General features: G+C 38.0%; 1 protein-coding gene across 1 annotated transcript in view; it reads left to right on the top strand.

The window, feature by feature from the left end:
• Pard3b (par-3 family cell polarity regulator beta) overlaps window positions 1-17,467 on the top strand; it is a 993,468-nt gene that overhangs the window by 427,057 nt on the left and 548,944 nt on the right. The window contains exon 4 of the mRNA XM_028891309.2: window positions 3,612-3,721. Within this exon, the coding sequence (XP_028747142.1) occupies window positions 3,612-3,721 (110 nt within the window). The remainder of the gene's footprint in view (window positions 1-3,611; window positions 3,722-17,467) is intronic.

The raw sequence follows: 17,467 nt of genomic DNA, 5'->3' as shown, positions 1-17,467 counted from the left end.
CCAGGGAATGCTATCTATGACTTCTTGAGCTGAAACAAACACTTCCACCTTAAAATCTAAGAGCCTTCTCAATTCAATAGAACATGATGGTTGGAAAACTTTTCCCAATTTGAACTCCCTTCATACTCCATCTAATATTATATATGATTTTATATAATATATATTTTTTCAATTCTTACTTTAAGGCTATGTATTACTATACAATTAGATTTTTGCTAGTTTTCAATCACATAATATTCACTAAAAACGATTTTGATTTTCTGAAGTGGATCTTTTAGATAAGCTAACATTGTTATTGTTCATAACAAATGTCAAGGGACAGCTCTTCCTTCGAGGGGAATTTGAGAAGAGGAGGGTAGTCTTCCTGTTGAAGAATACACAATGGTCAATGTGTATATTGTACCTGACTTAGTGTCTCCCCCTCTTCAGCTCTTTCTTGTTTGTATGACCAGGTCTTCCATGGAGACACTGTCACAGAAAAGTCTACTTTCACTGTCCTGGAACCGCACAGACAGTTCAGTCATGTGACTCCAAAGGCCATTGTCTAGTCCCCTGTACTGATGTGTGGCAGTTTTCAGCAGTATGAGCATCCACAAGGGAGGTTACAAGCTCCTTCAGTGTGTGTTTCTTTCTGCCCCTCCCCACAAGGAGGAAAAGTGAGTCACCTCCCTCTTACTTAGTAAGCTTGAGTGGGAAATGCAACTTCAGCTCTACTGTGGTCCAGAATATGCCTATCCATTAAGCCCTCTCCTTGCATGCCTTTGTTGAAACGAGGGTGTTCTCTTTGGCTTTGAGTGACAACTCTGACTCTCCTTGACAGCAGCCTGCTAATAGGGGTTGGCAGTTTGAAAAATAAAACGAGGAGGGTTTGTTTAAAGCTGAGATAACAGTTCATATTTTGAGATGCTCATTATTAATTCCAGTATGAAATGATTTGCACTTGTTATTAACACATTAAGACAGCCAAGGAAAAATTAGAAGGTGACTCAACAGGGGACATCCAAATGTGAAAGGAAGAAAAACACAGAGGGAGACTTCTTCCTAATGAGCTGAGTCTGCATTTAAGAGAGATCATCCATCTTAAAGTTTGATTGGTGCTTCAAGGTTTTGGTGTGTATTTATTAATTAAAATTTGTAACTGATACATAAAAATGTGAAAGGTGTACATAATAATGGAGTATCATGGATGATTTTTTTTTTATATTCCACATAGTTGATACAGTGGAATAAAGTGAATTGTCATCTCCTGAGTGTTGTGGCATATTGGTTGCATAAAGCTGAATACCTGTTACTTCAAAAGCATCCTAAATAATTTAACATTTTATCAGTAAAGTGGGGGATAAACTGTGATGAGACAGAGGCTTGCATCCTCAAAGCTGAAGAAAAACCATCTTCTATAACTTGAAAAAGAGGCATTTATAATCTAATAAAAAGCATGTGTCATACATCATGACGTGTGTGTTTGTATGTATATGTGTGAATGTATTATGTATGTATACATGCATGTATATGTGTATGTATTGTGTATTTGTGCATATGTGCATGTATGTGTTTATATGTGTATATGTGTACATGTATGTGTGTATATATATATATATTTGTGAGTATATGTGTGTATCTAAATGTGTGTTTATGTATTATGTATGTATATGTGTGTATATCTGAATGTATATGTGTGTATGTATTTGTGAATATATGTATATGCATTTATTTGTGTATATGTGTGCATATGTGTATGTATATGTGCCTAAGTGTGTCTGTATATATGAGTATATGTATGTATCTGTATGTATGTTTATATGTGTACATGTATGTGTATATCTGTGTGTACATGTGTGTATGTATATTTATACATGTTTTATGTCTCTATATGTATGTGTATGTATGTATATGTATAACTCAGCTGAAAAGTCATAATAACTAAAAACTAAAATTTTCTAAAATTGTTAGTCATTATTTTCTTTTCTCTGCTATATCTTCACCTTGTTTTTGACAGTGAGAAAATTGTATGGTGAACCAAGATGGCATTCCTTGTTTTCTGTCCTTTTTCTAATTTGAGATTGTTAAATTATAGTGCACTCACCTTATTAAATACATAGAAATAATTGAGAGTTTCAAGGTGTCTCCTTCCTGTTCTCCCAATTTCTTTGGGACTTTAAATATCATGAGTTGTTTCTGAGAATATTACATTTAGACCAGTTCTTCTCTTCATGCTACTGATAATTTAGGGGTTTAACTTGAAAGAAACATTGCCTATAGGTCAACTGAAGAAGTGAAAAATTGATATGAGACTGAATTTTAAGGAACTTTTTCCTTCTAGTCCAGTTTATTTTTCAAGTTTCATTGAAGAAACAGTTGCCAACTTTACAGTCTAACAGTTATTTTTAACATTGTTGAGAGGGAGGAAGTAAAGAATAATGTGATAGAGTGTCTATTCATAAAAAAGAGCAAGAAAAAAGTATGTGGGGTTTTAATACATTTTGTCATGATGTCTCTATCTTTTATAGCATATTAATTAATGTACTATGAAAGTTTTGTTTTCCAAAAAGCAGCTTCTGTATAGAAAGGGGTAAACGTGCTAGCAACTTTATGTTTTGTACAGAAGAAAAAAAGAATGTTGTAGCACATATGAAATCTGTTTGGCAAATGACTTAAGATGGGATGAAATGTTCCTTTAAGCTAAAGTAGATATTGAAGTTTGAGAAGTTATTTTCAGAATGTTGATAAATGAGAAATTGCATTCAACTGTTTTTCACTCTTTTCTCAACAATATATAAATAAAAGTTAATTTTTCTGTGAGAGTAACGTTTAAACCATGAAGAGGTTTTTTTTCTTTACATTTTTCTCTGTAGCAGCCAGTTTTCTCTGAAGCACGTTATTTCAGGCCCTAATTGCAGTGAGCGTGGTTAGGTTGCTAGCCCTGCTGAGATTGAATTGCGTTTGAACTTTCTAATCTTTTTTCAGAATTTAATAACTGACTCAAATATTTAATAGTGGGAGCTTTTATTAAGTTAAAAAGAAATCAGAATATATTTTTAGAAGAACTAACTTATTTTCGTTATCAGTTTTGTCTACTTTAGGGGAAAAAGAACAGAATGGAACCAATCCCTTTGTATACTTAAATAGACATTAATGCCATAAGCCCAGAGCATGATTTCATTCAGTGTATCACTGTTGAGAAGGTTGGGGAGGCATCAAATGGCGGTAATAACTGTGCTTCCAGGTCTACTAAAGAGCAGTTTACATTGGATGTTTGAACTTCTTCATTAGTCTTGTCCATAATTATTCTTTAAAACCCCATGCGCTTCTGAGGACCGCCCTTAGATTCCCCACTCTCTGGCCTTGCATCTCCAAACACATCTGTTAAATGCAGTGTCCGGTTCTAAAATGCAGGTAAGGGAAGATGACGGTTGGAAGATGGAGTGCATGCATGCTGTCTTACCTAGAGATGCCCACCGAGCCTCCGGTGGATTCATTTACAAGTCTCCTTAGAAACGGAGTGGTGAAACATGAAAGCCTGTTATAAACCCTTTTAATTAAAATACGTTGTACCATATATTTTCTTCTCCCCAGGGTTCATTCAACCTCTGACCTCTTATTTTGTCCTGCAGGCACTCCACTGCTGGTGAGGAGAAGCAGTGAACCAGCACCAGGGCCACATGCTGATGCCCAGCCGAGCGCTGCAAGCCCGAGTGGCCAGAGTCTGAAACCTGTTGTTCCGGTAGGTGTCTTACCATTCGAGTTTCTGTGAAGGATCAAAGGACCTTACCCATCAACTCCAAAGAGCTGAGAATTAGATACAGGCCTTTTGATAAAATGCAAAGTAGTGGTTATAAAAATAGATAGCATGGTATCTATCTGCTGGTAGTATGTAGTTACAGCGATAGCTATTACTTGCATAGCACTGATTGCATGACAGACCCTGTTCAAATCCTCACGTAAATTTCTACATATAAGTAAGGGTAGGTTTTAATCTCCATTTTCCTGATAAAATGTAGGGCAAGGGGGACATTCAGGACACATAGCTATTTGTTCAAGGACACATAGCTAGAACATGGGAGACCCAGGAACTGAACCAAGTGTTCTGGCTGCAAAGGCCTGTTTCCAGCCAGCATATGGCCTTGCTGTATGCCTGCTGTCATCCTGCTTCAGAATGTCAAAGTCTAGACCGGTGTATTTTCAGTGATTTAGCACAATGCTTTGTAAGGCAGAACAACGTGAATGATGATAGAGTTTGAGCTCCCAATAGCATGAATACATGAAGCCAGCACTGGAGTTCTAGAATTCAGCATTGAAGCTAAAGGAAAACAAACTCTAGAAGAAAAAATACTTCTGAGACAACGTATTTGTAACTGCTATATTTATGACTGATACAGTAAGTGAAAAATTACTTCCAGGAAAGGTATTTCCCACCCATCCACATAGACTGTGGAGTTGTGTTCTTTAAATTCTCAGTTGGTCTGAAGAACTGTAATGGTGGTTCATCCATCCAGATAGCCTGTAAGTTAAACGTTGGCTAATGACCATACATGTCATCACAAAGAACATCCAATAATGTAACCATAGTTTCAACACTCCTAAAAGCCCATCCGTGTCTCAGTACAAGTCTCACTTTAGAGCACTTTATGAAAGGTGGATATTAGGGTGATGGATGGGCTAAGACAATTCTCACAGTTTGGTATAATTTTGTTTTCAGGAACCTGTGCCAAAGTTTATAAAATGGGGGAATGTTATGCTGCATTATTGAATATTTACCTGTCAATTAGGATTTTCCCAATTTTTGCACATTTTTTCCTTAAAGTAGTACCTTTAAAGAATTTTAAATGCAATATTATCTTATTATCCTGTTTAAAACTCTGTCCTCTGGATGCTGGAAATGGTTCAGTGCTTAAGAGCACCTTCTCTTTTAAATATGTATTTTATGACTTATTTTTTAATATAATATAATTACATCATTTTCCCATTCCCTTTCTCCCTCCAAACCCCAATATACCTCTCCTTGTTCTCATTCAAATTCATTGGCTCATTTTTTTTAAAATTGTTGTGTTACACACACACACACACACACACACACCCTGCTCAGTCTGTGTAATGCTACTTGTATGTATGTGTACGTTTTTAAAGCTAACTCTGCGGGATTGGATAGCCCATTGATTATTTCTCCTGCGTTCAGCATTCATTACTTGCTGTAGTTCCTCGTGTAGGTTGAGGCCTCATGGCGCTCCCCCATCCACTTTGGCTTGCCTCTTGGTGCATTCCTTATTCAGTTCATCTTCAGCAGCCAAGGTGGAGAGCACCTACTTTCCTCGCAGGGGACTCTGTTGGGAATGCCAGCTCCTGGGAATTCAATGCCCTCTTTTGGCCTCTGCAGGCACTTCATTCATGGGCATGTATCAACACATATAATCACATAATTAAAAATAAAAATATAATCTTTAAAAAAAACCCTCTGCTCTTTAGGGAAGTATATTTGATAGAACATTAATAAAAGTTGGGTATGTCTGATCGACTTTATTGATGAATACAGTGAAAGCCAGTGATTGGTATTTTGTGGAGATTTTGTTTGTTTTCATTTCATTTTAAATATGCAGTGATTGAGACCAGGTTAAGTCTAAATATATTGAATTGGGAAAAGGGGATGATATAAGTATGAGAAAATTTACATAAACAAGAATAAGTACAATTTAATGCATATTTTATGATGTCTATATACCCTAAAATGAGTCTGTCTGATTAATGTGCTATCACTGTTTGAATGTGGAAAATCCACCCACATATATTTCTGTTTGTATCACATAGACTCAGTACTTAGAACAATTGAAATAACATAAATATTGCTTTCTCTTAGAGAAAATTAGGGCTCCCATCTTTCTAATAGTGTTATCCAAATATGACCGCAGGGAATTCTATTTGGGTTGTGTAGTTGGATGATTTAGTATTACTAGCAGAGATGTGTAATCTAATTTCAGGAAAAAATACTACCACTCAAAACGCTTGTACCTTGCCTTTATGTGGGTTACAGGGCTTACGTGCCTGCACATCAGCAGAAGAAGGAAAGCAGACATTGTCCTTTCTTCCTTAGTAGGCTATGTGCATGGTGCTGAGTACAGACTGAGGCCGGAAAGACATGGTCCTTGCCCTGGTGCAGGACTGAAGCACATGGACCTCTCTTGCTTCAGTTATACAATAATCTCTGTGGACTGTGTGATTTGAGTGTTCCAGGAGCACATGCTGTGTCATGCTTCTCTGTATCTAGAGCCAAGTACATGGAAGGGGCTCCGTGTGCATGCTTTGGATTAGAAATAAATGCTACATATAAGCCGAGAGGAATATCTTAGAGTTTCTGATCAATAAACTAGCTTTTTTGAATAATTAACCTAACCCAGCCAATCTTCCCATTACCTATTACCCACTCTTCAAAACTCTTTATTTTTTATAATGTTTATTTAGTCTGCCTAACTCAGGATACTTTAATTGCCCTGTTGTAAGAACTGTAGACAGTGAGTAGAGATTCTTGAGCGGGTGTCCATTTCCACTTAGAAGAAAACATCGTGTGTGTGTGTGTGTGTGTGTGTGTGTGTGTGTGTGTGTGTGTCAAAAGTCTCATTAAGTACTTTTTGTTGACTCTGCTCAAATACGTTTGCTATCTTGGATTAAATAAACTATATTATTGAATTATTTAATTATTTTTATTTTTCTAAATGTGGTAAATAGCAAACTACAAATTATATTTATGGTTCTTATTGAATTTATATTGGGTTGTGTTCCTCTAGAGAGAAGTGAAATCAAGTGTAAATTAATGAAATGATTTGAGACCCTGGGAGAAGGTCTCTGAGCCCCATGTCATCTCTTGAGTGTCAGCATGATGAGTTGTCATCCTGGCTCCTTCCTGTGGAACAGTGCGGTGCCATCACTAACTCTATAGAAACCCAGGTACAGATAAAAATGCTGTGGTTCTAGATGTACCAATGTACTTGCTATCAGCATTTGCTCAGTGATGATATATTGGCTTTCTGGGCATTAACATGGGAAAACCACCACCACAGACCTTACACAGTTATTTCTTCATGACAAGGACCGTAGGTGTTCAGGAAGTGTAGATTGCAGACTTGGGCTCTTTCCCAGATCTCAGATACCAGAATTCTACTGGAAGGGTCACCTGTAGCAGCTTCATTCCTCCGACTGGATAATAATTCCCGGGAAAGGAGAGTTCCTCACAACCACAGCCTAAGACTCTAAAGAAGGAACACTTGACTCATTTGACTGCCTTTAAACTCACAGCTGACGACTGTCGATTTTAGCTGTACTTCATTAGGCTCACCCCAGTTAGAATGCGCAAAGCTGATGCCCAGACATGTGCTGTGTGGTTTGGAAAAGTTAGAAAAGCTGAGCCTGTCTGACTGATTGAATTTTTACAAATTGGTTATTTCAGAGGTACACTCATAGGCATGTTGGACTTGCAAAACAGAGCCAAATAAGAAAATTTGGATTCGCTGCCAGTTTCAAATTCTGTGTGCTGAAAACCCGCCAAATTTCAGTTTTCATTACTTAAAGTTTTCATAGATAAACAGCATGGAAATTTGTTTCTCTGCTTCCTCTTCATACCACGACAGTATAGCTATTAATGTCCAAGCAACAATAGCTTTTCATCTTCCAAGACAGTAGCCAACCACATTCTCTTGATGCTTTTGAACTGAAGAAAGAGAATCCCGGGGACAGGATATTGTACTGAGACTTTTCCTATAGGAAGCCTTTCCTTTCCTTGATTGCAACCTGGTGTTCTTTCTTGGCTTAAGGGCATACCATAAAACCAAGCCCTTGAAATTGATGTTCCTAAATTTGCAAATGGAACTCTAAACACATGTGATATTTCCCCCTTAATATCCGGTTAGCTAATATAGGTGTTTGTGTTTTAATGACTGTTTATATCTTCCATTTAATCCTTAAGGCATGCCGATCCTGCAGAGTGACTAAATTAAAAAGTAGATTCCTTAAATGTATAGTACTGTGGTTGTTCTATGAGAGTAAAAGGATCATGCTCTAAACCTGTTACTTGTTATATTAGCAAAAGTGTGTGTGTGTGTGTGTGTGTGTGTGTGTGTGTGTGGCCTTTAGAAGTTGATATCTGTATTATATATGTTTTAAAAAATCAAGTAGTCAGTTCAGGTGTGTTAAAGTAGAAGCAGTGGATGGTTTCCAGGGGTGTGATGTCTCTCTGAAGTTACATGTTCTGGTGCAGGATGGGCATGGGACTCATCATTCTCTAGAATTTAGAAGAACAAAATATTAAGATGAGAGGCCCCATTATTTAGGGTTAAATAGTACAGGGAACCAACTCCTCGGCTTCTCAGACTGATGCTGATCAAGCAGCAGAAGTTTCACCCTCTCCTTGCAAAGGTCCATTAAATAACTCAGGTTATTTCACCATGTTATCGCCCTTCCTACCTAACATACATAAATTCAGGATTTTAAAATGAATTTTTTTCTCTCTTTTTTTGCTCCAAGAGCAACACATACCTGTTTATTTGATGACAACATGATGGCCCAACACTCTATGGTTAAGATTCAGGGAGGGGAATGCAGGCTGGTTATGGAGGATACCCTCCGAGAAATATTTCCAGTTGTCAGCAATGTTCTATTGGAGGATAAGCAGAAATCCAACCAGTCTTTGGAGATTTGGGTGTTTTTTCAGCAAAGATACTGACGGTGGTACTGGTGAGAGGAAGTATTTTCCAGTGAGTAGCTGCATTCTTCTTGTCTCTTGTATATATCTGTGGATTGAGAAATGAACTATTGCATATCTCTTTCCAAGCATGTCAATATATTGAAATTATAATAGATGTTTCTCCCCAGATTAAACTTTCTCAAATCCATGAACGAAATCATTGGGATATTATAGTTAAAGTTGAATGCCTTGTCCGTTGGAATAAAAATCTGAAGGGGTTTGGTTGTGTAGTGTGGGTCATACAACCAACCAGCTAAATGTGATCTGCCTTTCTTAGTGATTATTCAAAGTCTACACATAATGAAAATATGAGTGAGTTTACGTCAAAGCCCAACCTAAGATTTAGTAGACATTCTGGACACACAAATCTTATTTTCTATCCATTAGATAGTACAGCTACACAAGGCTATAGAAGCTCAAGATAGATGACTGCTGGGGGGATCTGAAGGAAGGTGATATCCATTGTATTTCAGCCAGGAGCGTTGGATGCTGTGCAGCCAAAGGAAGGAGAAATACCATGTAATATACAATTGTATTATTTAGAGATACTGAATCCTACAAAAGGTTTTTCTTTCTCTCTGTTTTTTTTCTGACACAGTGATTTAATAATAGCCCTGGCGTTTGAAACTCCAGCTGTTCACGCTGTGTGCTGATAAGACCAGAGTTTGAAGACACACTGCAGCAATGGTTTTCATATGGCTTTGTTTTAAGACACAGTGCTGCCAACCAGTATTTTCACGAAGCCAAATGTTTACTAAGTTTGGCAAGTTTAGGCAGCTTAATTCCTAAAGCAGTGCGCTTAGAGACTAGGGTTCAGGTACGGGGGAGGGAGGAGCCCCATTTATTCTCCAGCAGAGTTTTTCATGGCATTTTGCAGAGGTTGATTTAAAAAAAAAAATGGGTTAGCTGAATGTCTGAACCATGACAAGACAAGGACCCTGGGAATTGTGACCCCTGTTCAGGCACATGCCTCTGTATCACTTACTTTGGGTCTCGTTGAGAACTACAAACAAAAATTTCACTATTCGAAGTCTGTTTCAGAAATGAAAAAAGCCAACTGTCTTATTTTTTTATTTAGCCAGGGTCTAAGCATAATGCTAACTGAGTTTTGCTTTCATATCAAAATACATTGATTGATCCTTTAGGTATCTTGTGCTGCGTGCCATTAGGAAAGCTCAAGACATTACTCCTCTCTGCAGGAAAGTTAGAGCCCCGTTAAGAAGACCAAATTCAAAGCAACTGAACAGCTCTGTCAGCCCGAGCTCATGTATCAGATTGCCAGATCTTTCATTTCAACCACCAGTCTGCCCGTTCTTTGCCTATACTCTACACGTTGGCTGTGGGTTTCATTTCCTTAAACCCTGAAGGGAGCCTGCCACGGTGGGTGTCTCTGGTAGCTCTCATCGTCTTGCAGTGTGACTGCCTGTTGGCATGTCTGCACGTTGCCCACACTGCAGACCTGTCAGTGGCAGAGCTAGTGTTTCCTTCTTTGTGTCCAAGTCCCCATCCGTAGTGCCTGGCACATGGTAAATTATAAAACTTTCCTTCTGAGATGGGTAAGGTGAAATCAATCCAACAACCTTTAAGCAGCTTTAGCTCATTTGGTAAGTGGGGATGTTGGATATGTGTGCACGTCTGTTTGTGTAGATGCATATATATATATGAATTGGATTGGGAAAGTCCCTGTTTGACATGGTATTCTGTCTCCAAAATAGTGTCAGTGGAAGATTTCCTGCTTTAGAGCAACCTGTTGCACAACTTCCCTGCTACATGTCAAAATATTGCCTGGTAGCTGAGGTCAGCAGTTCAGAGTCTCAGACTTATTTCATTTTAGAATTTTAGCAATGAGTTGGTTTAGAGAATTAGTTGAAATTTTAGGGAGAGAACAAGCCATTGTTATTCTGCATATGAATTGTTATGGAGGCTATTTTTACAAGTAAACTGCAAAGAAAAACAGAATAGAAATTAATACCGAGGTGGTAGACTCAGTTATTTGAACTTTATTTTTTTGTCAACCAAATTGTGAGTTCAATAATATGAAGTTAGTGATCCTATCAGTTATAATGCTATACTTTTCAAAGAACTCAAAGAAACTTCTGATTTGAACTTTGGCTTCATTTCTTATGCCAGTGCATCTACGGATGTTTCTTTCCATTGTTTCATCTAGCCCATCTTTCTTAATAGGTTTTTCTAGTTTTGATTGATATACAAGACAATAAAAATACCTCTGGAATGTGGGTTAATTAGAGAATTGGGAACATTCACAATGTGCTTTGTGGCAAAACCTCAATGAGTGTAATAATGTCATGTTCGTGCTTGGGTCAGATCCAGCCTGATGGTGCCTGTTTGACATTTACTTAGATGTTCAGCTTTTCTGAAGATCAGGATCTGAGACTCTGAATTATTAACACTGTAACCCTGAAAGAACTAGTTAAAACGCGAATGATTCTCTCCTAAAGTGTGTGTAACTAAAAATAATAGTAATAATCAGGAAAGCTACATAAACTCTGCCATTATTGATTTAGACCCCCAAACTAATGATTTCTGGGCTCCAGATATGAGTTACTAACCTTGATTAGAATTGATTCAACTGTAAATTTTATTCTAATGTCCTAAACCTCATTGATATCAATGGTTTTTTTTCATGTAAGATCTTAGTAGTCTGTGTGTATTTGCCAAGTAAATATTAGAGAGGAACCTTTAAAATAAAAACCTGAACACCCATACAGAGGCAGCATCAGAGAATCCTGTGCGCGCGCACACCCACACACACATACACACACACACACACACACACACACACACACACACACACACAGAGTGAGATAGCTGACATTCAAGTCAGAAGTCTAAAGCCAAGTAGCCAGGTTTGTCTAAGGTTAAAGTCAAGGTGGAGAGCTGTGGGATTATCTTGGGGTTTGGTGTTGTTTGTTTTCTATTCTCTTCCATGCAGCCCTTTGTGCTGAAGGCATTTACTAAACATCCATGGTGTGGACTGAAAGGGTTAATGGAAGTTCTCCCTCAAGAAGCAGCAAGCTTCTGGGAGGAATAGAGAACTTTCTTTTTTTTTTTTTTTTTTTTTTTCCTCGAGCATGGCGATATTCATAGAGCTCTCTTCAGATGAGGAAAACGTTTTTTCTTCTTGAAACATAAACTCTTCTGAAGTGCGAGTTTCATTCTGGCTCCTGCTTTCAAAGAGAAGTTAGTCACAGAATGACATTGTACAGACATTAAACAAGACTTCTCTTTCTCAGGAGGGGGCCCCTTTCCTAATAGTCCTGTGCCATAAAGTAGAATTCTGATGTAGATGAATCACATTTTAAAAGTCGCTACTGTGTGTGTTTTACGCTTGTGGAAACATGTAACATCCTCATAAGCAGCGTGTGGCTTGTCACAGTGCAGCTTTTGATGTCTGATTAGGTGATCATGGGGACATCTGGAGTGAGTTAGGTTTGAAGTGACTATTCTGAGGTAATGGAGGACCCAAAGCCTTGACAGTGCTAAGCTTTTTTTTTTTCCAATGAAAAGTTTTTGCAACCTTTCCCTGATTTTGGGGGGCCTTCTTTCCAGACAGATCTCCCTACTTTTTAAGTAAGAATGGATGAGTGGCATTTGTTGCAAAAAAAAAAAAAAATCATAAAGGGTTCTTGTCGTGGGAAAGAAATGGCAGCTAATACATCTGAAGTCAGAACTGACTAACTTATTACAGGGACTGATGTCTGTACTTCCTCTGCCTTTAATTTCATTCACTGCCAATCAAACCAGCCTTCTTTATGTTAATACATAGATAAAATGTATTTGACATTCAGCTCCACTCTTAAGGTGATCCAAAGAAAAGCAAGCAGACATGGAAGCAGCTAATACTGTTTAGATTATGATACTGTGTGTTGAGAGCGCTCATTGAGAGCTTACTCATTAATACAGCCAAATTTTATTTGCATAGTCTCAGAATATGAGCAGTGTGTAGAGATGGTATAATTTCCAGAGAGGTCCCTTACCCCAAGTGTTTGGGATGAGAAGTATTTGGGATTTATAATAATTCTGGACTTTGAAATATTTTCACATATACCATGAGCTATCTTAAAGACTAGGCCTAATACTAAATTATTTGTTTCCTGAGCACCTTAGATACCAGCTTGGGACAGTTGTACATAATATTTTTTTTTAATAATCTGCTTTTTTTGCTACAGACTATCACAGGAATTAAGGTGTGAGTTTTTCCACTTGGATTATCAGGTTAAAGGTACTCAGTCATTAAGACACAGCTCCTTATTTATTCATGACTAAAACTACTATTTATCTATAATAGATGGCTGAATTAGTATCCTATCGTTCGTGTATATGATGTTGAGAGGATTCTGTTGGAAATTAGATCGTTTCTCACTTTGCCTATTGGGCAGAGTGCTGCTATGGGCACGTGTGTATCATGTTCAGGTGTACATGTCAGGTGTTGTCTGTTGCAGGGTATGACAGCACACACTGCACTCCCCAAACTTCAGGAGCTGAAACAAGAGTCTCAAACAAAAATGTAAAAAGCAAGCTATGTACATCCATCATATCCACACATATAACACAGATGAGGTCCCATTTTTCATCCCTTCTTCTTCTAAACAAAAGTAGAATTTCTGAATCATATGGTTATTCTGTTCATTATTATTACTATTATTATATGATATTATTATTCCAATTTTCACTTTTTAAAGAAATTATTTTTCTCAGACAGACCATTTTACTTTCTGATTTTTGGAAGTAGCCATCCTAATGAGTAAGATATTATCATGGTTTTTTATTTGTACTTTCATAATGATTAATGATGTTGAACATCTGCTGAAATGCTTAATGGTCATTTATATATCTTTGGTCTTTATAAGTCTACTATCTGAGTTTAAGTGGGGTTCCCTGCTTTTCTTGTAGAATTTTAAGTGTGATCTATAGATTCTGAATATTAATTCATTATTAGGTATATGATTCGCAAATATTTTCTTCATTTTTACTTTATTGATTGTATTTTAGGGGAAAAATGTAATTGTCATGAAATTCAGGTTTTCTGGTATTTTTGTTTTGTTCTTTGATGTTGGAGAAATCAGTATCTAGTACTTCTAATATGAAAATTTTTCTCTGCATTTTCATCTATCGGTGTTATAGTATTAACTCATTCATTTAGGACCTCAACCCATTTGTAGTTAATTTTCATAAATTATGAAAACTTTATTATTTTGCACATCAATATACATTTCCTTCAAAATCGTTTGTTAGAAAGACTATTACTCCACATAAAAAAATCCTAAAATATATATTGAATATCATATGGAGGAAAAATTTATGAACTATACTTGTAAGAAAATAATATCTAATACATATAAGGAACTAAAACAATTCAGTAGCAAAAATTAATAATAAAATAAATGGCTAAAAAAATAAGCAATAGTCCTACATAGATATTTCCCAAGAGAAGACATAGATGGACAAGATGGAAACACATGCATGAGAAGATGATCAAGGGCTAGAGAGAATGCTCTGTTGTTAAGAGTACACACTGCTCTTCCAGAGTTCAATTCCCAGCACCCACAGGGCAGCTCACAGCCAATTTCAGGGTCTCAGGTTCCTTCTTCTGGCCTCTCCAGTTACCATGCTGGCATGTAGTGCACCTCTGACACATGCACATAAAACACACACATAATATAAAAACAAATAAATCTTGAAAGAGAAAGAAAAGATGATCAACATAGTAAATCATCAGGGAAATGCAAATTAAAACTGCGGTGAGGTACTGCCAGGATCTAGGATGGCACACTCCTGTAATCCTAGCACTTGGAAGGTTGAGTGAGCTAAGCACAGGAGCTCAGGGCTGGCTGTCCAATGAGATTCAATGAGATGCTATAAAATGGAGGAAGAGAAGGAGGAGAGCACTAGTGAGGATGTGAAGCAAATCCTTACATATTAGTGGTAGAGATGTCAATTTCAAAACAGCCATTATGAAAAACACTATGGAGGTTTCCTCAGGTCTTAAAGCTACGCCATTAGATAAACCAGAAACATCCAAAGAAACAAAAGCCGTATGTTAAGAGTGGTATACATGCCCGTGTTTGTTATAGTACTTTTCCCAGTAGTTCAGAAACAGAGACAACCTAAGTGTGCCTAGCCTGAGGTCTTAAACCCAGCTGCCCTGGCGGCAAAGGGAGGAAGACCACAATTTCAAGGCCTGCCTGTGCTACACAGTAAAACCAAGAGCAGGCTGAGCATACAGCTTAGTGGAACAATGTTTGCCTAGCATGCAGAAGGGTCCTAGGTTCACTATTCAGTACTGAAGGACAGACAGGCAGATGAAAACAGGCTGATAATGCTTTAGGGGTATAGATAATTGGTAGCACACTTATCTGCCATGTGTAGTACCCAGATTTAATTCCCACTATTGCCAAAAACAATATCCTACATTTCCATTAAATGAATGGACAAAGAAACTGCTGGAAAGCTATGCAAACACAAAATGATGAAACCTTCTCATTTGTTACAAGATAGATAGGAGTCAAGCTGTTAATGAAAGAAGCCCAGTGCTACCTGAGCTCACTAGAATCAGGAGTCTAGAATAGTTATGGGTGGTAGGCACCAAATGCTGGAGCAGAGAGAGAGAGAGAAAGAGGCAGAACTGAGGAAATGTTGCTCAAGCAGTACTAGTTGTAGTCACATTGGAGTTAGACGTTTCAGTGTTCTTTTGCATAATACGATGACTATAGATAATGGTGATTTCATTGAATATATCCAAAGATCTGGAAGAGAATATGTTGAGTATTGCACTATAAACAAAAAATAAGTGCCTGAGAAAGCATTACACCTTTTACACATGCACATCAAGTGCAGCCCCATTTAGAATTAGTGTATGTCAACTAAAAGACCGTCCTTCCTCACGCTGAAGGATCTCGGCAGCCTTCTTGAAGATTATTTGACTTTATATGCAAAAGTTTACTTCGAGGTTCTTAATGTAGCATTTTGTTGTCTAATCTCTGGTTTTCTACTGAGCATTGACTCCAGCAAAAGGACAGGAGGGCCCCATGTGTGCCCCCCTCTATTTTCCATATACACTTGTTTTTTTTTTTTTCCTGTGGCCTTTGCTCAACTATTGGCTGACTGACCAATGCTGATTTCCCTTTTCTCACAGTGAATGTGTCTACATTAACTTCATAAGCAAGTACAGCACTAGTTCTTGGCCACCTCTCTGTCTCTCTTGATTCTCTCCACTCTAAGGTACTTGTTGTGTTCATCCTTTCCACCGTGACTCTTCCTCACTGTACCCCGAGCTCCCTCTTAGGCTGCATTTTTTACATATTTGGAACATAATCCTATAGCTAAAGAGCAATGGTGCTTAGAAAAGGTTTGCAGAAGGAGTGAAATTTTGAGGCTGAAACTGTTCAGATTCCACTTTGGTTGCATTGACCTGCATTCTGTTCCTGCCAGCAAGGGGGCATGTATTACCATCCCCGGGTCATGGAGGGAAAGGTTTGTCTTCCTCAATTCCATGTTCATACCAGGTGTTGAAATGGTTATGTACAAGTACTCCTTGATATACAGCGGTGTTACAAGTCAGTCGCCCCATAGTGAACTGAAGATATTGGCAGGCAAAATGCACTTAATATACTGGACTTCAGAACTCGATGGTTCGGTCCAGTCTTAAGCATGCTCAAAGATTCACGTTAGCCCACTGCTGAAGTTATGTAACACTCGTTCCGTAACACACTGTTGAGTATTCCATGTAGTTGGCTGGATGGCTGCAATCCCACAAAACCTCTACAACCCAGTGGAACAGCAATGATCAGCTGGTTCCTCCATGTCTGCAACAGACACAGCAAGAGCTTGTCACCCGGCCCAGGGAACAACCACAGCATGTGCCTCTAGGAGCAAAGGTCAAAGGTTTACTGTCAAATGCTTTTCTCTTTCCGAATGCCAAATTGATTTTTAAAACTCGAAGTGGAACTTTCATAAATGAGGGAGCATCCGTATTCCCCAGTCTGTTATCCCACTCTATAAAAAGTTCGGTTTTGATGCCTTGATTTTACAGATGAAGCATCTAGGCTGAGACAAGTGAACTCGTTTGCGCTGAGTAGCAGCACTGACAACTAGCAACAGTAGGCTTTGCCTTCAAATTGTCTTCATCTGAGCTACAGGCTTTTACCTCCTATCACTAAGAACAGATATTACCTTAAGTACCATTTTCCTCCCCATGATACAGCCATTGTTCGAATGCTTTGGGAAATCATCATTTGAAGCAGCCTTCAAAGCCAGTTACCAGCCATTTAAAAAAAAAAAAAACTTTATTTTTATTATTCTATAGTTACACTTCATTTTTCTACCAAAAATGGTATTGTTCTAGCTGAGGCCAGAGCTTGTATTGTAGAGCTAGTCTCAAATGACTTAACTGTTTACACAGTTCGGATACCCCTGAGAAGTTCTAACCACCACAAAAGCATGTGATCCAGACGTTAAACACATTTGTGGAAAAAAGACTCAGATGTGCTTCAAGCACCAGGGGTTTATAGCCATTCTTTGTTTATGGAATTGTCTGGTGGTTAAGACAAGTCGGTTTGATCCCTGACTCATCCGCTGGCTCATTGTCAGGCTAAGCAAGTATAATTTTGTACTCTATCTGGAAGGAGAAGATTGTCTTCCATCTTGGTCACAGTGGAATTTCGAGGTTAATGCCTTTTATCTTGAGTGCAACATTTAACAGACTGTGGGTGTTTAATATAT

The sequence above is a fragment of the Peromyscus leucopus genome, chromosome 13 (genome assembly GCF_004664715.2).
Source record: "Peromyscus leucopus breed LL Stock chromosome 13, UCI_PerLeu_2.1, whole genome shotgun sequence".
NCBI classification, from domain to species: domain Eukaryota; kingdom Metazoa; phylum Chordata; class Mammalia; order Rodentia; family Cricetidae; genus Peromyscus; species Peromyscus leucopus.
This window is presented reverse-complemented; position numbering and strand designations above follow the sequence as displayed.